The sequence below is a fragment of the Emydura macquarii genome, unplaced genomic scaffold, assembly GCF_026122565.2.
Source record: "Emydura macquarii macquarii isolate MOO-44397 ecotype Brisbane River unplaced genomic scaffold, CSIRO-AGI_Emac_v2 contig_3477, whole genome shotgun sequence".
Lineage (NCBI taxonomy): Eukaryota > Metazoa > Chordata > Testudines > Chelidae > Emydura > Emydura macquarii.
In genome coordinates, this window is record NW_027133614.1 from 9,880,259 (window position 1) to 9,905,765 (window position 25,507).

General features: G+C 37.9%; 1 protein-coding gene across 4 annotated transcripts in view; it reads right to left on the reverse strand.

The window, feature by feature from the left end:
• The window catches only part of KCNT2 (potassium sodium-activated channel subfamily T member 2), a 245,565-nt gene that overhangs the window by 180,392 nt on the left and 39,666 nt on the right, over nt 1-25,507 (reverse strand). For all 4 annotated transcript variants that reach the window (XM_067535158.1, XM_067535157.1, XM_067535156.1 and 1 more), the window contains exon 2: nt 1,716-1,795. In XM_067535158.1, the coding sequence (XP_067391259.1) occupies nt 1,716-1,795 (80 nt within the window). The remainder of the gene's footprint in view (nt 1-1,715; nt 1,796-25,507) is intronic.

Consider the following 25,507-nt stretch of genomic DNA (forward strand, 5'->3'; position numbering starts at 1 on the left):
CACACATGCTGAATTAGCTACATTTACTGACAATTTTCAATTTTGATTTCAATGGAATTAGGCGCCTAGGAACTTTTGAAAATCCCATTAGGTTTTTATCTGCATCTTTAAGTGCCTAAATACCTTTTAAAATCTGTTTGCAGTGGTGGTGTAGTATGGGTCCCAGGATATTAGAGAGACAAGATGGGTGAGATAGTATCTTTTTATTGGACCAACTTCTGTTGGTGAAAGAGACATGCTTTTGAGCTACGCTGAGTAATTTTCTCAGATTTGAAGAAAAGCAGAGTGTCACAGCTAAATACATTGTGGAACAGATTGTTCAGCATGAGTACGTTAACACATTCTAAGGGACCATGGACCACTTAATCCTAAATATGTCCATTATGCTAAACAATCTGTTCCGCCTTGCATTTAGCTGTGACACTCTGAACTCTTTTTCAAGTCTGGGAAAGTTACTCAGTATAGCTCAAAAGCTTTTCTCTTTCACCAACAGAAGTTGGTCCAATAAAAAGATATTACCTCACCTACCTTGTCTCTCTTTAAAAATCTGGCCTCTTATCCTTTCTCGGTATAATGCTAGGGTGAAATTCATCTTTTGCCTGAACCCTACATCCTCTACACCCACCTGAGCTGTAATTAGGGTAAAATCCATTTTTTCCACCTGCATAAAGCCACTGTAATCTGGCTCTATATAAACAGAGGGCAAAAGGTAGTGAAATCAACAACTCCACAACATTGGACCAGGTATGCAGTTACCTTTCTCACACACAGTTAAACTATACACATCAGATTTTATTGCATATAGGCTGTCAACATATAGGCTTTGTGCCTGTTGCCTGGGGTTTGGGGATGACTGGATGAGCATAAAGGTAGGTTCCATACTCCCTACCCATTGTGGCCTTCATGATGGCCTATGCAGGCCTGGTTTGGAGACTCTTGCTACGTGTATAGAGTGCATCTTATGTGGCCCTTCTAGCCTCAGTTTCTTCCTGCATTAACCCTAGGTAGTGGGGAGTGGCACTGACCCTCCATCCCATGGGTGAATTTGACCTTTAATACAGGCCCTAAGTAAATTATGTATACAGATTGGTGCAGGCCCTCCACATAGAGGAGAATTTCACTTCAGTGCACATTTGGTGTTAAGTAATATTTTTAAAAACTGGGAAAAGATCATTTGACACTAACTCTAACAATTTGAGTGAAAAATCATTTAGGTCCCTTTCAGCAAAGCATTTAATCATGTGCTTTGGTGAATATGAATGGACTGCTGAGTCAGGGCTAGCGGAAAAAGATTACAAGGCACCTAAAATTTGTTTGTATTGGTTTGTGTCTGAAATGCCATGGTCAGGATGTCTCAGAAGCAGGGTTGCCCTTTCAGCTTGTCACCTTTCTTATTTTTGCAACCTTAATAGAGTTTGAAATTAAATTAAGAGGAATTAAAATAAAACGGGTTGGTCTTCGGAAAGCTATGTGATGATTCATCAAAACACACTGACATGTCAGATCCATGGAAACTAGTCAATTTGGAGACATCACAAAAATAAAACCCAGTCAATGTTAATAGTTGTCCCCAACAATACAAAAGTAGTAGTTTTTCTTTTTTAAATTTCTAAAATGAGTTTTGAGAATTTATTGTGGAAATTCTGTTTAAAAACAAGCTTTGCTAATCTCTATGGATGAAATCAGTGTAACTGAAATGAATCAAAACTGCTTACTTGATCTTTGGTTTTTGATGAAAAACAGCTTCAGTCTCTCTTTAAATGTATTTTCATTCATATAAAATTCAACTTGCACCCTGAAACAGAAAAGAGTATTAGAATTAAACACTCAATCTATTAAATGATTATATAGGTTCATCTGCCCAGAAAATATCTGCATTTTCATGTTCTTCTTGATATTTTTTTCTTACCATAACATTGGAGGAACATATTAAGAATTTTAAGAATTTAAGAAAATGCACATTTAAACACTTGGAGCATACTGATTAGAATAATAGAAGTTAAAAGTTAAAGAACCTTTAGGTCATCTAACCTATCCCCTGTAAATGCAGAACACTCATTCTAGCATTTGGCCCACTATAACTTAAAATCTTAAAATCATAAGCACTAGAGTTTAACACTTCCTCTGAAAGACTATTCCACTGTCGGAAAGATCTGTCAGGAAGTCTTCCCTATTATTTAGCATGAACATCCATTTTCTTAGTTTCTTCCTATTCCTGTTGTTTTGCTGCTTTCAATAATTCTTCATTTCTTTTTTGGTGTTCATCTCTTTCAGTTACCTTATGCTGGATGCCTCCCCCTGCTCCATGCCCTCCAAACCATGATTTGAGCTGTTTAGAGAGTCTTTCCTCTCTTTGTGTCACACAAGGGATTCTACAAACAAACAAACAAACAAACAGGAAAATTGGATCTTTTCCTCTCTCCCTTCCCTGAGAGAGAGGGAAATCAGAGTAAAATTAAAAAGCAAAGGTGGCTATTTTCACAGGCAGTCTTTTAGTCACCCTTTTGGGGTTTTGTCTTATCTGCAGGTATAATGTCTTTAATCAGGGTTAGGGGCTGCCTCCGGCCACTCCTTTGGGTAACCCCTGGTTTATACGTGCTTCATGCAGTCTCAGGGCAGCAAGTTCTGCAACTGTCTTCCTCTTTACTGATCTGTCCCCCTAGTCAGTTGTCTCTGAAGTGCAGCAATCTTCTCCCGAGTCACCACCCTTCCTTTGGCAGGATTTCCCTTTTTAAGCTTCCTTCCTCCAGGCAGATCAAGTCTTACAGGTGCACCTCATTAGTGCTGGCTGAGCCCAGAAGAGCTTGTTAATCTCCTTTCTACTAGACTGAAGGAATGACCGCTCAGAATCTCACCCCACAAGTTGGAAAGGCAGTTCTGGGGCAGGTCATCTCCATCTCTGATTTCCCATAAAAAGGAACTGGCATTAGCATGATCCATTCCCACCTAGTCTTGCACTTTAAAACTATAGGGTTATAGCATCATGTACCCTTGCATTATATATGGGTTCACATCTTTCATAGTATGGAGCCAGTAGAGAGAAGCATGGTCTGTGATCTCAAGGAGAAGGGGATACCAAACAGGTAATACCTGAGGGAATCCATGGCCTATTTGATCTCTAGTGCTGCCTTTTCAATAATTGAGTGTGCCTCTTCTCTAGGGAGTAGCTTCTTAGTCAGGTATAGTATTAGGTGGTGTTCTCCTTTAAAGTCGTCATGAGAGCATGGCACTTAGGCAGACATCTGAGGTATCTATGTGCAATATGAATTCACCGAAAAAATCGGGGCCGAAGAGCATAGGTGCCTAGCATAGTTGTGCCTTCAGTTCATTAAAAGCTTCCTCGTGGTTCCCATCACCCTGGATCTTTTTGAGTTTTTTTCCTTTTATGAGGTCTGTAATGCAGGATGAGATTGAGGTAAAGCTGTGGATAAACTGCCAATAATAACTTGCAAGGCTGAGAAAACACCTTACTTGTCTCTTCTTCCAGGGAATAGGGCATGCTGTTAGGGCCTGTGTCTTATCAATCACTGGTTTCATGAAGCTGCACCCTCCATGGTACCACAAATAGGGTGCCTCAGTTATGGCTAGTCTACACGTTGTGGGGTTGGCCATAAAACCTGCATTTTAAAAGCAGTGTTAAAGGCCCTTCGAGTGCTGCAAGTGGCCTCCCGAGATAGGACTATGAATGACAATATCATCTGTGTAGGCCACAGCATACTGATGGTGCAGCCTTATTAGTAACACTAGGAAAAGCATGCCAGTTGCTTAGTCAGGAGATGAGGGGAAATTACATTGCTCTTTAATAACAAAGTGCTTATCTTCATTATTGCTGTCACATTTTTAGCAGAAGACGTTTATTACTCGGTTTCTGTTATGCTAAATATACAACCTTTATCTTCAATGAGTTTTTCAGCTAGGTAAATAAAGCAACATAAGCTATTAGATGAGAGACTTCTATTTAAAAGGGAACACTGTTACTAATCTCTCGACATTGTTTAAACTAATCTCACATGGTTTTGGTATGAAAATTACAGTAGTCACTTACTATGAAAGAATAACCTATTAACAATAAGAAATGGTATAATAATGAGGAAAGAGAATGTGGGGGCTAATCACTTTCCTACCAACTGCCATTATGAGTCTCTCTGATAGCCTGCTAACAGCTGTCTACTTCTCCTTCCCTTTCCTTAGCAACCTTGCTTACAAGCAGATTGGGATTCCACAATGTGATGGTTTCCATGGCAAAATGGATTACGAATGCAGCTCACTTGTAAATTCAACTCCCTCTTTTTTAACTGAAGTGAAAACTACCAGAGAGTTCTACAATTGCAGAGCTGTAGTTTTAGATGTCTATTAAATTTATTGTGTGTGTGTGTGTGTGTGTGTGTGTGTGTGTGGCTATTAAATTTAATATCCAATGTTAACTTTGACTTATCTACAACAGAAAGAACAGTAGCATGGACTTCCAGAGAGAGAGCCTCTGGTCTGGCATTTATTAGATGATATAAAATAATTTTAAGACAGAATGAATGGTTTTGGGATAAACCCATTTTTGTCAGTTACGGCAGAAATATCAGGATGGAGTTTCATCCTTAGCTCAGCATTTCTTGGCTCTTCATAATTTGAGAACACTGCTTAAATTTTTGTGGCATTCTTATGTTATATTAAGATGCATGTTCGTGCTTATTATGTCACTTTGACTCTGAGAAGTACAACTGGGGAATAAATGTGAGGAAATGTTTTGTTTCCTTACTCCACCATCTACAATACTGACCACTTAATTATTAGAGAGAGTAACTAACAGCTTTAGTCCATGCCCATTACAATCACGACTATCTGTCCTGGTTTTACTCTTGCCTGCCTGGTATTATCTGCTCTAGTTAGCATAAATCAGGTCGTAAATATCTGCCATAAGAAATATATAGTCTTCAGGAGGAGCACATCAGAAAGCAAGAATGACCCCAGTCTTGCAACTCATGCTAGCATATTGCTTCTACACCATCAAAGAAAGAATAGTACCTTCTGAATCACCAACAGAACTTTAACACCTGACTTTTCCCTAGAAATCTTCTATTCAAGCACTGATTAGACTGGCTCTGCTTAGCACAGGAGACATGATGATTCCAGGAGTCATGACTGTTCATCTTATGGCTGTTTGTCTTTTTAAAATGAGAATCAAATCGCTTAATTTGTTTCTTTGACATACTGCATAATGGAGTTTATTGCAGATGTCAATAGACTCAGATTATTAAGCATTAGTTGCTAAGGGAGTTTTGAATGAATGAGTAAGGTTCATATAGTGGATTTTTGTAAATCCTCTATATTTATACAGCAGTAGAATATTTTCCTCGGATTCGGTTGTGCCTGGTGTTTCATTTTTGATAAAGTGACACGTATTCAGACAAAATGGCAGTTCATAATATGTATGCACAACTTGTAAATCTACTGACCTCTAGAGTGTACCTTTTCTACTTTTATACTCCCAAGTAAATAATACCAGCAAATCTTTAGTCTCTCACTTTATTTTCTTTTCTTGACAGAAAGAGAAAAGGAAACCATGTTCTGTGCTCTCCTTCTCAGAAATTAATTTAAGGAGATGACTAGAGTACTATTTTTTTTGGTTAGAGATGGATTAATAGATTCCAGGGCCACAAGGGACCATTGTGATCATCCTATCTGACCTCCTGTATAACACAGATATGCTTTGGGAAAGTACTGCTATCTTTTAGAAAAACATCCAATCTTGATTTAAAAATTATCCATGATGGAGAATCTGTGACCCTTCGTTAATTGTTCCAATGTTTAATTACTCTGATTGTTTTAAGTTTATGCCTTATTTCCAGTCTGAATTTCTCAATCTTCAGCGTCAAGCCATTGGATCATTTTATATCTTTCTCTGCTAGATTGAAGAGTCCATTATCAATTATTTGTTCCCCATGGAGGTACTCATAGACTATTCAAGTTATTCCTTTACCTTCTATTTATTAAGCTAAATAGATAGACTCAAGGAATTCAGTAACTATAAGGCATGTTTTCTAATCCTTTAATCATTCTTGTGGCTCTTCTCTGAACCCTCTCCAATATTTCAACATCCTCCTTGGGCTGTGGACATTAGAACTGGGCACAGTATTCCAGCAGTGGTTGCCAAATACAGAGATAAAATAACCTCTCTATTCCGACTCAGGATTTTCCTGTTTATGCATCCAAGGATCTCATTAGCCTTTTAGCCATAACATCACACTGGGAGCTCATGTTTACTTGATTATCCACCCCAACCTCTCTTTTTTCAAGACAGTAAAGTATGTAAAAGAAGATCCAATCAAGACATCAGTGAATTAATCTTTCCTAGTGCTTTCTAGGTCACAGATCTCAAATATTCCATTGGAACCCTGGCTTTGCAAGTTGAACAATAGGTCGTATTTAGTATGACTTTTGATCCAATCTCCTATTTTTCGAAATAGGTGATTGACATTTTTCCCACATAAATTATTTAAGTTCTTAAGTTTAAGTTCTTGCCTTTCTTGGGATACCACACGTTTGTATTTTAAAAATTTCTTCCATGTAATAACTAGAATTTTCAATGTAGTTCCCCATTTTAAGCCTACAGAACGGCTCTCGTGTCCGTGGAATCTTTCGAAAGAGAAGAAGTGCAACCAAAGTACAAGTATACATTGCACTCTACTACTACTAACTGATTCAGGAAGTAATTCAAGCAGCCCATTTTAAAATGAGGCAAAGAAAAGTATAGGGAAAAAGTACCCATTTAAGGTACTTTGCACTTCACTCTGAAAAGACTAGTGTAAGAGCTTCCTTCTCCTGACTATAAATCAGTGTGCCAATCTGCAGTAGAAATTCCAGCTCTGTAACTACATTCACCTGCAATCTGCTAATGAAAATGCCTACAAACCACCCACCCATAACTATTTAGAATGGCATTCTGCTGGCACAGTGACACTTTACCTCGCCCGAGCCTGAAATATATAAATTCTCTCTCTTCTCTAGTTAAAGCAACAGCTTTGGGCTAAAATGATCCCTTCACAATTAATATCAGCAATAATTCTCTAAACATGCACAGTGAGAGTTGTTTGAATGTCAACAGCTGTAGCCCAATTACCATTTCCTGACATTGGGGTTGAGTCTATAGCAGAAGCCAGGCTGGAGATCAATTTTATTCTTCTAAATCTTACTTAAGCTGTACATATAGGAGGAGAACTTGCACACTTTATTTTGTGCACATATGAGATTAGCATCCCCTGTTTAGGAAATCTGTCTAAAATATTTTCCATGTTTTTAATCATGTAATCCTTTTTAAAATGTTTGTGAAGCTTAGTTGGATTTGGAGCCTTTTGTAAACTGTTAAGTGTTTTGGCTTGAAATGTTCTTTACTGTTAGGATTGCAAAAGTTTAGTGACAAATATCTGTGGTAATATTTAAAATGTCAATCTAATTTGATTGCATGATTAGTTTCTTGTCCTCGAATTGGTTGAGCCTATTTTATGGTGACAAAGGGAAAGGAGAATCTATTTTGCATTCTCTGTCAGCCAATCAGAAAAGCTGCTGGTGGCAGGAGCAAAGAGTAACTGTGTGCAGTTGCGTACGTGCGTGCACAGGACTGCTTACCAAGCCATCCTAAATAGCATTCAGCATCTTGTGGGTAGTGGCCACACCTGGCAGTTCCCCAAAGCCACAGGAGAGGAGGAAGCGCAGTTGACCATATATATATGGTCACGTGGCTCACGTGGTCTCCTTGTCCACACACAACCATCCCTTGCCCAAACTCTCCTTGTGTTGATGGAAGGGAAATAGTGTGGACACAGAAGGTCAAGTGTCCTGGCAGGAGCCTGAATAGTTTTGCATATCATTAATAAGAAAGCAAATGCTGAGAATTCTGAGGCTCCCCATTTCTAGCTTTTTATATGTAGTTTTATTACACTGAGACTAGTTTTCACATCATGTAGCTATGTTAATGTCGGATTTGCATGTTTTTCCCTCATTTCTCCCCCATCCCCTTTTCTTATGGGGCATAAGGCACAGAAATGGAATCTAGTAGGAAACTGTGTGGCCTTTCTGCTAACACAGCATAACAATTATGTCTTCAGCTTCAAACATTTTTCCTTTGCTCCAGCTGCCCAAAATTCTGGTGTGAAGCTACACACCTGGTCAGCTGACCTATTGGGAGTCTGCCATATCTCCATATGCTCTAGACAGAGACAGGGAAGAGGAAAACACAGTGGCAAGACCAATAGTTACCCACTAGTGACATCGCAGTAGAGGAAATGCCTTCTACGCCCTCAGCAGGACATCGTTGGTCTGACTAAACAAACTTAGGTCTCCCACAGAACAGACAAAGTTTCTGGTGGTCTACTTCCTGGTCATGCTGACTGAGAGCAGCCCCAAAATGATGGCAAAGTGCTCGGATCTGGGACACTGCCTGCACCCATTCGCTGGAAAGATCAAACAGCTGATGTTCTCCTTGTGGCTGCCAACTTCCCAACCTAGTTATCCAACCTTGCAGCCTGAGCAAGGGGAACCTCATAGCACAGGCTCCAGTACAGATGCCCTGGCTGCTCCTGGAGGTGGTCTGTATCAAAACGTTAACCATTTCTTGCCTCTATCACCTACACAATATGCTATCAAACTAAGCAACTTGTTTGGATAGGACCTTGTGCTTTACAAAAGTTAATCTCCACTAAACACAGATGAATTAAAACTAGTATAGGCTAGAAGCACTTTTTGTGCTAGGGGATTTTTATTGGTTTTCTATTAATAAAACAAAAAAAGTCAAAATAAAATATTTCCAAGAGATCTGCAGAATTGTGGGTGATCTGAATATTATACAGCCTGGGTTACCTATCTGCATGTTTTGCTGCAAAGACAAATGTATGACATTGTGTATTAAGTATGCTATAAAAATACGTTGTGCTGTAGAATAACATGATTGGAAATTACACAGCTTTTAAATTAAGATCTAATATTTACTTTCGCTTTCTTGTTCTTAATATTTCCTCTCATTATAGAAGGAAACATTTTGCTGAAATGGTGACTCAAAGTACTTTTCTTATTATGTCTGTGGATTATAAGGAAGATGTTATGCAGTTGCTCCTGCATGACCTAACTATATTGGCTGTATCGTACTGACTTTAGTGCTATAATCCTCCTTTGCAATGTTTCATGCACTGTAAAAGCATATAAGTAGTATGAATTGTTCACTATAGCTAAGAAGCCAATAAGCAGTATTATCCATGATGCTCTCTAATTTTTTCTAAATTACAGAATTACTCCCACAGTTTAACAAGTTTGACTTTCAGGTTTGGATTTAATTTATCCTGTAAGGCAGACATGTTTTGACATCTTAATAATTAGAATATGCAGAAGTGTAGGGCATCTAAGTTTGTAGTTTTAGGTTGTGGGTTTTGCCTTTTTTTTTTTTTTTTTAATTTTGCCTTGAAAAATTAATTGATCTGCATTAGCAAAGTTAAGTTTCACCCGCACCGCCCACCCAGCAAATCTATTCTAATTTCAGTGGCATTTTGGATTCACAGGATCCAGGTCCTTTTGTTTATATTTTAAATGATTAACCATTTGCTGTTGGATAATCAGAGGAACCGACTACAGTGGGTGACACCAAGAGGAATTCTGGCTGATTTCACACTGCTGTTGGGGAAGACAGTGAAGCATTCATTCCCTTCTTGGCTTGGCCAACTCCACTGAATTGAGCTGTCAGCCAAGGACAGAGTAATGGCCAATTAGCGATGAATAATCCTTGTGCATGGCAACTCTAATGTATCCCAGCAGATGGTACAGAGAAAATAAGGCTCTCCAATACTACTTCCTTAGTAGAAGAAACCCAGGATGGCAGCAACAAGGAGTCTGCACAAGTTTTAGCAGATTGCACAAAATAAAATTTTGCATCTGCTATATTGAGAGAATGCTGGTCCCATTTGTCCTATAAAAAGGCAAACTCTCTCCCTTACTAATTAAATGTGCATGTGCCAGATTAATAAAATCATGGCACCCTTTATTAGCTTATAAAGCTTGGGTTTATTTTTTTGTTTGTTTGGGGGTTTTATACACTTCAAAGATATGTTACAACAAATGATTAATGAGACAGCTTCATAAACCTTCCTGCAATCAACTGAGCTCAGTTAATTATCTAAAACTGCCTTTAAGAACCATTTGCAGGTACAGAATAGTGCTGTTCTAAAATGACATGGTGAGAGATTAAATATTAATTATTTATCTTCCAGTATTTCTGTGCAGAACAGAATTCTCTACATTTCCCCATGCCCTTTAAAAGGTGGTTTAATTTCTTCTCTGAGGCAGAATGTAATCATGCACTCTTTCCAATCAAATAATAATGCTGATTTCAATTCCATAATATCTAGGATGCATACTCAGAATCCTTCATGTTCTGGTTTAAAAAAAAAAAAATTCCTATGGTCGTGATTCTGTGCTTGTTGAAGTAAGCGTCAAACCTCTAATTGATTCGGTGATGCAGGAACAGACCCTATGGTCTATAAACTATACTCTCCAGCATTTTAAGAAATTAATGTAAATAGTTTTGTTTTTTAAGAAACCACTTTTATATACAGTAGACAAATGAAAACTCTAAGCAGACTTATTATTAGTGCCATTGCAAATAAAGTTACCTTTTTTATTGTAAATACACAATGTGGAATGTTAAGATATTGTCCATTTGAAATTGCACGTGGATGAATGTTGACACATAAATAGTCAATTTTGTGTCATGTCCCAAGAAAATTTTCTTTGCAAATTAAATATCATATTTAAACTACACACGGGGAGGAAGGGGAAGAACAATTAGCATGTATTGCCAAACACTTCTTTTGCTAAGATATTAAAAAATATTGCTTTAAATGACCCTAACAACATTTTTCTTTTTAAAGTGCATTTATTACATTTGAAAACAGCCTTCCTGTTGACCTAAGAGACAGATATCCTCCTATTTATCTATATACATACAACATGGACAGCCACAGTGCAAATCCACACAGCCTGTCAAATGTCTGAATCTAGACACAAAGAAACTACATTTAGCCTGTAATAGTCTTCGTACCCTCTATCTTCATGCCCATTCAGTCCTTGGCTCTCTGCCAAAACTACAAAGGGTGACAGCTAGCATGTATGATAATTTGTGATATAGGCAAGGGGATTCAAACCATACTTATTTCACATCAGAGAGCAATTCTCTGGTAACAAATTTTAATCATTGTCTACATGGGCTAGATATGAACCAGAGGCCTCATGGTGAAAGGCTCCATTACAAACTCTTGAGCTCCCCATCTCATCTTGTTTTATACTTCATTCCTTCCCTCCACCACCCCTATTTTTTATTTATTTTTAATTCTCCATTGACCTTGATTTCTTGGTAACTTTGTAGAAACTATTTTTCTGCACTAATTAGTCCCCTCTCATTTAGCAAACATTTATTTGTTTGTTCAGGAGAAAGGTTGTTCTGCTATGAAAAGCCAACATTAGAGCAGGTGCTGTGGGAATACTAGAGCTGCCTAAAGGGAGGTACTTCATGCACCTAAGACCCCTTATTCCTCTATATCACTCTTTCCTATTCCTATACCCTGTTGATGTTACTAAACCGATAACAAATATTCAGTGTTTCCTTAAGAGGGTAGATTCTGGCCCATTAAAAAATGTTGTATTTATTTAAATTCTGTCCTTCTTTACAATATCCAGGCATGCTCAAAACAAAGCTTGCTCAAAATGAAAGCCAATGTTAACAATCAGCACAACTCAGCTTTACCTCAGTTTATTCCTAACTCTAGCTACCCCTCAGCCTCAGATTGAATTTAACTATCTGCTGGTGTTCTGATGTTCATGGGAACAGCTAAACATCTTTCACCACATTTCCATATTGCCCTACCCCTACCCCCATCCTCATTCTGATTTGGGTCTGTTACAGCCTCTGGAGAAAGCTAGAGCAGTCACAAGGCTGCTCTAATTTGTGACAGGTCATATGGCCCTCTAGAGAGATTGCTAGTCAGGGGATCACTCAAGTGCACTGTGCTGTAGCCTACACCCTCTCTTATTCCCCCAACAAACCTTCAGTACATCACTATATAGAAGTGGGGTGACATTTTATACTGACTCTACTCTACCTAGGGATTCCCACTCACCTTCCTAGCTGTTTAAACCATATTTACAGAACCTTTGTGCCACTGAAGTGTGAACCAGGATCTAGCCCCTCCTCTGTAAGTCCCATCAATCTTTCAGCAGTAGTCACTCTTCTCCCTTCTCTCATTCCACTTCTTCCAATTACTGTGATAAACAATCCATTAACCTCAATTTTTGTTGCAGCACTTGAATCCCTCTTACTCTCATTGTCATCCTTCACTTCAGTTGATTTAATACTGTCTGAAACTTCACCCTCTCTGTTCATTGTCTTTTCTCCTCTCACACTCTGTCTTCCCTTTTAACGTTCAACCTTCCCTCTTTCCTCATACCTGCATTCTTGTATAATCTTTTATTACACATTTTTTCTTAATATTGCTCTGTGCCTTGCCAAAAAATTCTACTTCTCCTTTCTCATGGACTCCCATGTTTCTAACTCCTGACAACTCTACTACATTTGACCTGCCTTGTCTGCCACCCTCTCAGAATCCCACATCACTTAATTCTTGAACTGCTGTGTGTGTCTACCTTCAGGTGCTGCATGAATTCATTCACTCCCATGGTCTCAACTATTGCATATCTACTTGGACAATTCACCTACTTCTCCACTCTTGATCTTTCACAAATGTCAAATCAGTATCTCCACTTATCTCTCCATCTTTCTTGATGTCTTGTCACCAATTCTAACTATATGTGTTAAAAACTGAATGTATTATCTTCCTCCTAGGCTTCCTCTTTTATCACTGTTGACAATTCTACCAGCCTCCTTATCACCAAAACCCATTAGTTTAGTGTTGTCTCTGACTACTTTTTCTTTCCACTCTCTTTCCTCCTCACATCTCCTCCAGATCTGGGCTGTCACTATATCCTCTAGTTGCTTCCTTAATGATATCTCTGAAAATCAGTCACTTGCCTCCTCAATCTCCACTGTTGAAACCCTGTCCATGCCTTAAATATCTTGCTTTAACATGCACAATCTACTGCTCTATTTTCTCCTCAAATATCAACCTCTTAAAAATGCCTGTTTTGTTCTTCTTCTTGAATTTGTTCATTAGTTTCACTCTGCTTCTGTTTACTGTCCAGATTCATAGATTTTTAAGGCCATATGAGACCATTGTGGTAATCTAGTCTGACCTCCTTTACAATACAGACCATAGGACTTCCTTGTATTAATTCTTGCTTCAAGTCCAATACCTGTGATTGAGCTAGAGCATATCTTTTTATTATGGGGGGAACAATCTTTGATTTTTAAAAAAATTCCCAGGATACACTGCAAGCCTTGGTAAACTTTTCCAGAGTTAAAAATGTGCACCTTGTTTCTAGTCTTACTTTTTCTAGCTTTAAAAACGAACAATTAGATCTTATTATGACTTTGTCCACTAGACCAAACAGCCCTCTTTTTTTTATTTCTGTTTTCCATGTAGGTACTTACAGATTGTGATGAAGTCATCCCTTATCATACAGAAGGTTAAGCTTTATAGAGTGAGCTCCTCGAGTATCTCTCTGTAATGCAAATTTTCCAATCCTTTGATCATTTTCGTGCTCTTATCTGAACCCTCTCCAATGTATCAACATTGTTCTTGAATTGTGGACACCAGTTCTAGACACACTACTCTAGTTTCACCGGTTTCAAAAACAGAGGTAACATAGCTTCCTTATTCCTACTCAATATTACCCTGTTAATACATGCAAGAATCACAATATCCCTTTTGGCCACTGTGTTACACTGGGAAGTCCTATTCAGCTGACAATTCACCATGACTCCTGAGTTTTTTTTAGAGTCACTGCTTCTGAAGATAGTCCACCATCCTGTAAATGTGGCCTACACTCTTTGTTCTTAGGTGTATAACCTTCATTTGGTCATATTGAAAAACACATTGTATTGAGGACAGCTTATTGTTTTGGAAAGTGGAGGAAATAACTAGGGTGATGGCCATTGTAGACTTGTTTCTGACCAACAGGGAAGAATTGTTAGCAAATATGAAGGTGGAAGGCAATTTGGTTGAAAGTGATCATGAAATGATAAATTTTATTATTCTAAGTAAAGGAATGAGAGTCCATAGCAGAATAAGGACAATAGACTTCAAAAAGCAGACTTTGACAAACTCAGGGAAATGGTAGGTAAGGTTCTATGGGGAAAAAACCTAAGGAAAATGGGAGTTCAGGAGAGCTGGTAGTTTCTCAAGTGGATAATATTAAAGGCACAACTGCAAGCTATTGCAATGCAAAGGAAAGATAGGAAGAAGAAGAGGCGGCCAATTTGGATCCATCAGAAGCTCTTGAATGACCAGAAAATCAAAAAGGAATCCTCTAAAAAGTGGAAACATGGACAGATCGTTAAGGAGGAGTGCAAAAGAATAACAAGTGATTAGGGATAAAATCAGAAAGACTCAGGAAAAACAAAGGAGTTACACCTAGCAAAGGACATAAAAAGCAATAAGACCAGGTTATTTAAATAATTTGGAGGAAGAGCAAGATGAAGGAAATTGTAAGTCCTCTACTTAGTGGTGAAGGAGAGAAAATGACTGATGACATCAAGAAGGCTGAGATGTTTAGTGTTTGTTTTGCTTCAGTCTTCACTAAAAGATCAATGGTGACCATATACGCAACTCAATTAATGCTAACAACAAGAGGGAAGGAATACAAGCCAAAATAGGGAAAGAAGATGTTAATGTGTATTTAGATAACTTTGATGTATTTCATGGTGGCAAGTCCTGATTAAATTCATCCTAGGATGCTTAACAAACTAGCTGAAGTAATCTCAGAACCATTAGCAATTACCTTTGAGAATCCCTGGAAGATGGGTGAGGTCCCAGAGGACTGGAGAAGGGCAAGCCTAGTTACTATCATGAAAAAAGGTAACCAAGAGGAACCATGGAATTTATAGACCAGTCAGCCTAATTTTGATATCTGAAAAGATACTGGAACAAATTGTTAAAAAATCAATTTATCTGCACCTGGAGGAAAGTAAGACATAAGGAATAGCTAGCATGGATTTGTCAAGAACAATTAATGCCAAACCAACCTAATTTCCTTCTAGGACTGAGTTACTGGCTTAGTGAATGGGGAGAAGCAGTAGTCATGATATACCTTGATTTTTAGTAAGGCTTTTGACACTGTCCCAAATTACATTCTCATAAGCAAACTAGGGAAATGTAGTCTAGAGAGAATTACTATGGGGGCGAGGGCGGGGGGCGGGGCGTGCATAACTAGTTGAAAGACCCTACTCAGAGTAGTTATCAGTGGGATCCCACAAGGGTCAGTCCTGGATCTGGTACTAGTCAATATTTTCATTAATGACTTGGATAATGGAATGGAGAATGGGCTTACAATATTTGCAGATGACAGCAAGATGGGAGGGGTAGCAAGCACTTCAGAGGATAGGATTAAATTCAAAATGACCTTGGCAAATTGGAGAATTGGTCTGAACTCCACAAGATGCAATTGAATAAAGACCAGTACAAAGTATTTCACTGAGGAAAGAAAAATCAAATGCACAACTACAAACAGGGAATAACTAGATAGGTGGTACTACTGCTGAAAGGGCTCTGCAGGTTATAGTGGATCACTAACTGAACAAGTCAACAATGTCCAGCTGCAAAATCAATATAATTCTGGCATGTATTAACAGGTGTGTCACATGTAAGACATAGGAGATAACTTCCTCGTTCTACTTAGTGAGGCCTCAACTGAAGTACTGTGTGCACTTTAGGAAGAATGTGGACAAATTAGAGAGAGCTCCGAGGAGAGCAACAACAATGATAAAAGCTTTAGAAAACTTGACCTCTGAGGAAAGGTTAAAAAAAATCTGTGCATGTTTAGTCTTAAAAGAAGACTGAGGAGGGAACAGTTAAGTCTTCAGATATGTTAAGGACTGCAATAAAGAGGCAAGGGACAAGTTGTTCTCCATGTCCATGAAGGTAGAAGATAAGAAGAAATTAGTTTAATCTGAAGCAAGAAAGATATTAGGAAAAACTTTCTAACTATAAGAGCAGCTAAGCACCCAAATAGGCTTCTAAGGGGGGCTGTGGAATCCCTACCATTGAAGGTTTTTAAGAACAAGTTGGACAAATACCTGTCAGTGATGGTCTAGTTTTCTTGGTCCTGCCTCGGAGAAGAGGGCTGGATTTGTTGACTTCTCAAAGTCCTTTCCACCCTACATTTCTAAGATTCAGTGATTACACCCAGCTTCCCAAAGGATCTAGATCACTCTGTATCAGTTACCTGTCCTTCTCATTATTTAACACTACCCACTCTTTGTGTCAACTGCAAGCTTTATCACTGATGACTTTTTTTTATCCCAAAGTTTTGATAAAAATGTTGAATAGTGAGGGTCAAGAACTGATCCCACTGGAATCACACATACTTAATACTCTTCTTTCTTTAAAATTACATTTTAGGACCTATCAGTTAGCCAGTTTTTAATTTATGTAATGTGTTCTATGTTGACTATTTATCATTCTAGTTTATTAATCAAGATATCACATAGTACTGAGTCAAATGCTTTACACAAGTCTATTACATCAAGACTATTCACATTTATAATCTCATCAAAAATATATCAATTTAGTCTGACAATATCTATTTTCCATAAACCTATTGGGATTGGCTTTAGTTATATTACCATCCTTTAATTCTTTATTAGTTGGTTCCCATATTAGCCATTCTATAACTTATCCCTGGAATATGTCAATTACAGTTACTTGGCTCATCTTGTTTACCCTTTTTAAAAATTGGTACAACATTAGCTTTCTTCCAGTCCTCTGGAACTTCACCAATGTTACAAGACTTATTGAAAATCAACATTAATGGTCCAGAGAGCTCCTCAGCCAGCTCTTTTCTAAAACTTTTGGTTACAAGTTATCTTGACTGGTTGCTTTAAAAATGACTAAGTTTAGTAGTTGCAGTTTAACACTGCCCTTAATTACTGTTGAAATGCAAAATATTTCATCTTGCCATGAATATATCTGGGTTTTTTTTATCAAATACAGAACAGAAATATGTTTTGGACACTTCTCTCCTTTCTGCATTATTATTGACAAGTCTACCATGTCCATCTAGTAGAGGACCAATACCATTGTCAGATTCCTTTTGTTCTTGATATACTTTAAGAATTCATTATTATTGTCTAACTTCACTGGCCTTAGAATTCTTATTGTGCTCTTCTGCTTCCTTTACCAATTTTCCAAATGAGAGGTAGTAGTCTCCCCCACTTTCAAGCCTCTACACAACTTTGCAGCTTCCTAAAAATCATCTTCCATTTCTTCCTGCTCCCTATAGTCCACTAACCTTGTTTCTTGATTGGTCCCACTGACTCTGTGCCTATGTTTTTGCCACCCCTTACAATTGGGGCAATCTTTTGATCAATGTTCTTTTTCTTTCTTTCTTTCAAAGTATTCCTAAAGACCTGCCTCTTCCGTGTGGTATTTCAGTTGAAATGTCCTTTGTCTTTGTCTTGTTTTGGTCTATATTGCGCTGACCTAAGCTCTCAACTGTAAATTCTTCAGGATATAGACAGTAATATTTCAGCTCATTGGCAAAGCTCTATTCACAGTTATTTCAAAATCACTAATAAGTACAGTATACTGATTAGGAGTAAATAAAATATGTACATGTAGGTTATGTTGTTACTCTTTGCTTTAAAGAGATCTGTATTTCTCAGTAGAGTGGGAAACTGATTAGAGCGAATATGTGCCATAATGCTCACCAGGTGTGCTGCAATAATGAGATGGATGAGGATCTTTGGTGTGTTTTATGTCTCGGATTTTTTATTATTTCACAGTAGGTTTTTGAGTTTAATACACAGTTCAGTTTCAGTTCATGTGCTCTCAACTTCATAGTTTTCACAGTGAACTCCTTCCCCTTTTCTAGTTCCTACATTTATGCCAGCTGCCTCACAAAAAATAAATAAGTTCTGCAGTATGAAAAACACTGCAATGGAGATCATCCAGAGAAAGGAGAATGCAGGTGTTCATATAAATACAAAAGCTGCCTATTTATATGAAAAATCAAATATGGTATAAATGGAAATGATAATTCCAAAACACATCCGCACCATTGGCTTAATTCATATTTTAAAGATGCCAGATATGCCAAATTTTCTTACTCTACAACTTATTTGTTTTTCCCAGAAAGGACTTCATTAAACCTTTGTTACATATGCTGCTATAATATATTTTAGGAACAGAATTTTATTGTTGCAAATGTCCAGCATTCAAAAACATGTCATTAAGGGAGTGTATTTATCATCTTCTGTTTGCTTATAATTCAGTCTTTTTCCTGGCTCATAACCAATATTATCTGTAATAGAAACTTGTTAGCATTACTCCTCTTTCATTAAATGGAATTATTCCCTTGACTGGTGACATCAGTGAGGTGGTTAGAACCCATCTGTGCTTCAGTCATTGCAATCTAAAGACTTCACAAGAAAGGAAAGAAATGATGCTGTGACACAAAAATAATTTTTTGTTCAGTTATAAAGCAACCCCTTTCACAATGGATTCAATGACTTCAACACATTTAAATTATGGAAGTTTAAAATTGTGAAGTGATTTAAAAATATGCAGAGAATTGACATTATAATGTTTTAAAAACAGGAGGGGTATAATTCTTTAAGAATGCACACAATTTATCAGGTTAGGACCGCCATTAAACAAAGTATAGTATGAGGCAGTATAGCATAAAAATGATGTGATTGATTTATGATTCAAACTGGGAATTTTTGCTATTTATTATGCTTAGTACAGAGATTGGGATTTTCAAAAGAATGTAAGGGAGTTTGGCACCCGACTCCCTCAGAATTTCAATGAGCATTAGGCAGCTACTTCCCGTTGGCTCCTTTGAAAATCCCAGCCTACATTTAGAAATAAAGTGCTTTTATAGAAGCTTTAAAGAACGGTTAACACTGCAAAAGTAATGGTTTTATCCCTGAGAAGTATTAACTTTATTAAATGTTCAGTCATCACTCAGATACAACTGTTTTATTAAGAACTAAACATCAAAAAAAATTGTCAATCCTCAACTGAAGCTTTATTAAACCATGAACTCTATTTTTCTGCCCGGCATGAAAGGATACCCAACAATCTGTCTCAAGAAGTAATGCATAAGCTTATTGTTTTAATCATGCTAATAATTTTTAAGAAAAATTATCTCAACACTTTTGTCTGTCAGTTACAAACTCTTGCTACAATTTACCTCTGTCTTGCATCACATGGTGAAGGTTCAAGTCCTGGAAAAGGTACAAATGTGGATCCACAGGGAATTAGCTTTGGGGACATACTGATTATCTTCTCAGTATTCTGCTGCAATGACTCCAGTTTGTTCCTTTAATTCAAATGTATGCCCAAAGTGTGAGACTGCAGCGGTTTTGTCCATCTTTTTAGGAATGTTTTACCATATAAAACATTCAGTGGTTGATTCTTTGAGTCTACTTTCTCTGTTACTGGTACCTTTGACTCAAGGCTGCTTGACAGACTATTAGGGAAATTTTGATGAGGCAGGAAGACCAGTGTTCTGGTTAACATGATTATTTTACAGAGCCCTTCATAATCATTTATTACCAAATAAATTGTCGCAACATCATTCTCTTCCTGTGTTCCCTTCTCTTTCTACCCTGTTTGAGAGTGTTTGCTTTGTGAACTGAGCTTTGCCTGGCTTCTATTTAATTTGAAGTGCATCTCTATATGCTGTAGCTGTGGTCACAATGTCATTGGTTCATTGGTTCCATGGCTTGGTTGTCATGAATTAAAGACAATAGTTTTACAGAGGCTGCTAAACCAACAATGTGCCCATGGATATTATTTACCACTGTGACCCATTGAGGAAGCTCCCTCCCCCCCCCCGAATTTATTAAATACAATGGATTTTTGTCTCATTTGGTTTACAGGTTTGCATTTCATTTGTAATTCTTGGATTAAAATTGAACTGTCTGAGCTGCCATTCATTTCAGTACCATTTCCTGGATGGCACTACAAAACATAGGTGTTTAGTGTTTTCCCTTCTGATAGGGGCTTTGCAAGCAGGAAGTTTTAGTTTCATGAAATGATCAGACCAGTAGACCATCTCTTCCAAACATAGGACAGGATCCAGGAAATGCTGAGTGTTGCTTTCAGCTCTGCCAATTACTGCTTTTTTTTTTTTTTTTTGCCTTTGGCAAGTCATTAAACCTTTCCACTTCAGTTTCACCATCTGCAATATTACCTGCCTCATAGTGGTGTTGTGAGAGTTAAATAGTTAAATAGTTGTAAAGAGGGATAAGGCATTAAGAAGAGCAAGGGAGATTGGGTCCAAAAAGATTAAATTAGCTGGTGGCCATTATGGCCCTTAAATTATGTTCTTAGAGGCAACAGGAGGAAGAACTTACTCTTTTGGCAAGTCTCTTCTCTTTTTCTGCTACCTCCATCCTTTTTTCTTCAGCCACACATCTTTTTGCTTCTATCCTTTGGAGATCACCATGCACTTACAAAAGCTGATATCAGAACGGAGCCAATTTTAAGCAAGATATGATTTGCAGATGCAAAGCAATCCTTTGCACTTGTTTAGTGCCTTTTATCTGGGGAACTATAATCCATGTTACAAAAGTTAAGTAGGCCTCAGAATAGTTTCATGAAGTAGGCAAGTATTACTAAACCAATAGGGCTTATCATGATGTAAATTTAACTATGGATCCTCTGCAAAATGGTTCTGTTGTTCCCATTTTATAGAAGGGAAGTGCAGTGTGATCGTCTTGACTAAAGTGACACAGTATATCCGTAGAAGAGCCAAAAAGGGATTCTAGGAATCTTGACTCAGTCTCCAATGTTCTTGCTTTATATCATGGGGGATGCTCAGTATACCATGCTGTAATCTGATGCTAGAACTTGGTCAAACACAAAACCTAACGTTATTTTAAGAAGTATCTTCATGTGTCTCTTTCCTCTTTAGCTTTTTCATCTGTTCTATAATGTTTGTGCAGGGAAGGTGATTTGTGTAATCTTTGTTTCAATGGAGAGCTAGAAATGTAAACCCCCTAATTTTTGTTTGTTTGTTTTTAAGAGCTGTGACTGTTTTGCTTTACAAGTATCTAACAAACTCTGAAGAAATGCAGGCCTTTAGAATTTTACTATGGATGAGAGAGAGAAAGAAGGCTGTGTGTGGTTTTTCTTGATTAGGCTTCCACTTCTGCATAGGCCTGATGGCATCTGAGTTGTTGAAGCCCAAGGGCGGGCTTGGCTGAATACAGATAGTAAATACAGAAAGCCAATGTGTTTTCTGCCCTCCCCCCCCTCCAAAAATGTATTTTATTTGGAAAATGCAAAATTTTAAACTGCACTTTAAAAGGAGGCTAGTACTGGTATCCCCTTCAGATATTGTTTGCTATCTGTATATTATTGAAAATGCCTTTTTTTTTTCATTGCTTCATGCCACAATAATCCACCATGTTCTGTAAAATGTTATGTCTGAACACTAGGTATCCTGGTTCCTCCCTCTCCTGTCTCATAAGGAGAAGTGGGAGCCAGAGGATGCTGAACAGAGCACAAACTGCTTTATTGGTCAAGGCTGGGCTCTTTGTGAAGTCAAATATTCAGGGCACTATGTAGCTCAATCCCTATTTTTGACAGTTTTTCTGCTCCCCTCTACCAGAGTTGCTATTTCCAATGTACCCACTTACCCATTGCTTGTTTTAAACTCCTCAGACAGACTTTCTTTCCCTTTGAGAGTTTTAATAGTCCCTGATGATTCCCTCCTCCTTTTCTCATCTTGGATATTACTAACAAAACCACCAACAGAGCTGAGTGAAAAAGAAGAAAGCAATAGGAATATGCATTATAAGAGTTTTAGCTGTAAGAGAACAACCAGGTGAGAGAGAACAGGAGATATGAGAAGAATTGAGCAAAAGGATTGAACCAGGACAGGAGTGAATGGAGAGAGGGCAAAGATGCCTTTGATCACTGCTGCAGACCAGATGGGGAAAGATATCAGGGCAACAGCTACAGCATAGGGCAATGGATAGAAAAATTCAAATGTGACCAAATAATCAAAATGTCAAGGCCAAAATAAATAAAGTCCTTGAATTTCATCCAAAAAATAAAACTAATTCTGAAAAACTGAAAAAAAAATTCTTCAAAACAAGTAAAGCATATGAACACACAAACAGTCTGGTTGCAAAACTAAGTTATTCAAGCACTCAGCATTTAGTATTTGGCAGCTGAGTGCTTGAATAATTCAGTTTTCTACCCAGATTGTGTACATATGTTTTCTCACCCTTGAAGCACTGGAATGGGTTACCGAGGGAGGTGGTGGAATCTCCATCTTTAGAGGTTTTTAAGCTGCGGCTTGACAAAGCCCTGGCTGGGATGATTTAGCTAGGATTGGTCCTGCTTTGAGCAGGGGGTTGGACTAGATGACCTCCTGAGGTCCCTTCCAACTCTAATATTTTATGATTCTATGATTCAGCTACTAGTCTGAGACCTTGGAACCTGTTCTGAAAATGCCAATAGTTTATTTTTTTACATATTGACTTATTTAATTTACCTATTTTTAAAATTTGACTGCTGGTAAGTAATTATTAGAGTTGGACATGTAGACAACTAAAGGATTTTGTTGTTTTGCTTTGGTGTTGTAAATTTGGAAATCAGTAAGAGCACTGAGGTGATAGGATAGCTGCGTACTACTCATTTGTTTTTCATTTTTTTGTTTGTTTGTTTGTTTGTTTTTGTTTTTTAATAAAATAAAACCAGAAAATTATAATAAAATAAAATAAAATTTGTTATAACTGGCTTGATCAAACTTCCATTGAAGCTGATATGCTTGAGCAGGCAAACCAATCAAGCAGGACTGTCAGTCTGATATTGATCCTGGGCAAAATAATAGAGTAGCTGATGCAGGACTCGATTACTAAAGAATTAAAGAAGAGCAATATAATTAATACCATGGGTTTATGGGAAATAGATCCTGTCAATTAACTTGATTTTTTTTAAATGAGATTACAAATTTAGATGATAAACCTTATAGCATTTATGTAATAGACTTAGACTTCTGCAAGGCATTTGACATGGTACCACACATCATCTTGATTACAAAACTAAAATTGTATAAAATTAACATTGCACACATTAAATGGACTAAAAGCTGCCTAACTGATAGGCCTCAACATGTAACTGTAAACAGAAAATCGGTATTGAAAAGGTGGGTTTATAGTGGGGTCCCACAGGGATCTTTTCTTGGTACTATGCAATTGAATATTTTTATCAATGACTGGGAAGAAAACATAAAATCATCACCGATAAAGTTTGCAGATGACCCAAAAAATTGGACAAGTGGTAAATAATGAAAAGGACAGATCACTAAAACAGGCTGATCTGGTAATCTTGGCACAAGCAAACAATGTGCCTTTTTATATAGCTAAATATAAATGTATACAATTAGGAACAAAGAATGTAGGCCACACTTACTGGATTGGGGACTCTATTCTAGGAAGCAGTGTCTCTGAAAAAGATTTGGTGGTTGTGGTGGATAATCAGAAGAACAAGAGATCGCAGTGCTATGCTGTGACTAAAAGAACTAATGTGATCTTTGGATGCATAAACGGGGGAATCTAAAGTAAGAGTAGAGAGACTATTTTATCTCTGTGTTTGGCACTGGTATGACCGCTGCTGGAATATTGTGTCAATTCTGATTCCACAATTCAAGAAGGATTTTGGAGACATTGGGGGAGGGTTCAGAGAAGACCCACAAAAACAATTGAAGGATTAGAAAACCTGATTTATAGAGAAGCTCAAGAAGCTCAATCCATGTAGTTTAACAAAGAGAAAGTAAAGGGCTGAGCTGATTACAGTCTGTAAGTAACTACATGGGGAAGAAATATTTTATAATGGGCTCTCCATTCTGGCAGAGAAAGCTGTAACACAATCCAATGGCTAGAAGTTGAAGCTAGGCAAATTCAGACTAGAAATACAGTGTAAATTTTTAACAGTGAGAGTAATTAACCATTTGAAGAACTTATCGAGCATCCATCCATCATGGACAATTTTTAAATCAAGATTGGATGTTTATGTAAAAGCTATGTTCTAGGAGTTATTTTGGGGAAGTTCTGTGGCCTGTGTTTATACCAGAGGTCAGACTTGATGATCACAATGGTCTCTCTTAGCCTTGGAATCTATGAATCTGTGTGAGCTCACTTACATATACCAGCACGTTTTGCATTTGCTCCCTTCAATCATAACTGCCTACAAGCTGTATTTGTGTGCTCACTAGCTAGCATGGTAATGGCTAAAAATCTATGTACTGGTGACGTCAAGAATGACTTTTAGTTGTTTGTTTGCTCACTGGCTCCAGACCTGAGCTGCAGAAGGAGGCCTGCCACAGGGTGGAATGGCCTTTTAAGGAAGTTGAGCTAAGCCCCAACTGTAGCTTGTCAGCTGCCTTTCCAGGTAATGGGGTTTGAGGCACATAAAAGGGAGTCTGCTCTTCATACTTCTGGGAAGAGAGACTTGCAGGAACTCAGAAGGTTTCTCACTAAAGATGGGGAAGAGATTCTCCATGCCAGCCAGATAGAAAGGTCTGGCTGGAGCAATCTGCAGTGAGGTACAGGCACAGAAGCCTTAAGAGGAAGAGGTTTGAGTGAACACTAGGCAGTGGGACTTTGCTCTTGGCAAAGAACTGTTGAGCCCAGCAAGGGACTGAAAAACTGGGGTGGGGGGAAGACTTATTTTGGCTTAAGTAGATACTTGAACTGTTTTGTCTTAATAAAACCAGACCCAAGAAGATTTACAAGAGTCTGGGTCCAATTTTGGGGAATACTAAGAAAGGGAAACTGAGGCAGTTGCAGGCTCTGATGCTGGATCAGATGAGAACCTGTTACATGGAACTGAATCTTTAATGAGAGCAGATGGATTAGGTGTAGGCATGCAGAGATAAAAAAAGTACAAGGCACTGTGCAACTGCATAAAGTAGCTATATTTGTTGTAACCACCGCTGCCTGGGATAAACAATGCTGTAAATACAATGCAGTGATGTATCTGCTGGCTTCTCCCTCCAGAGAGTCTTACTATAAATCATTTGGAAAGATTTAAGAAAGGGATACTTGGTTCCAAAAACCGTAATATGATCTGGAACACCCTTTACTGGGGCAATGGTCACCTTTAGCAACTTGCCAATCTTTCCAGAGAAATAGATATGGTTATTTCACTATAATATTCACTATAATTCCTCCTCCTTTCCTCCTCCCCCCCCATCTTATACCTTGGAGATGTATCTGGAAAATCATTCATTTTAAAATTTGGACTTTTTAAAAACTATATACAAATCTCTGGGCATTTAGGCACTGATTCAACAAGATACTCAATCACACACCTGACTTTAGGGAAACAAATCATTCCAT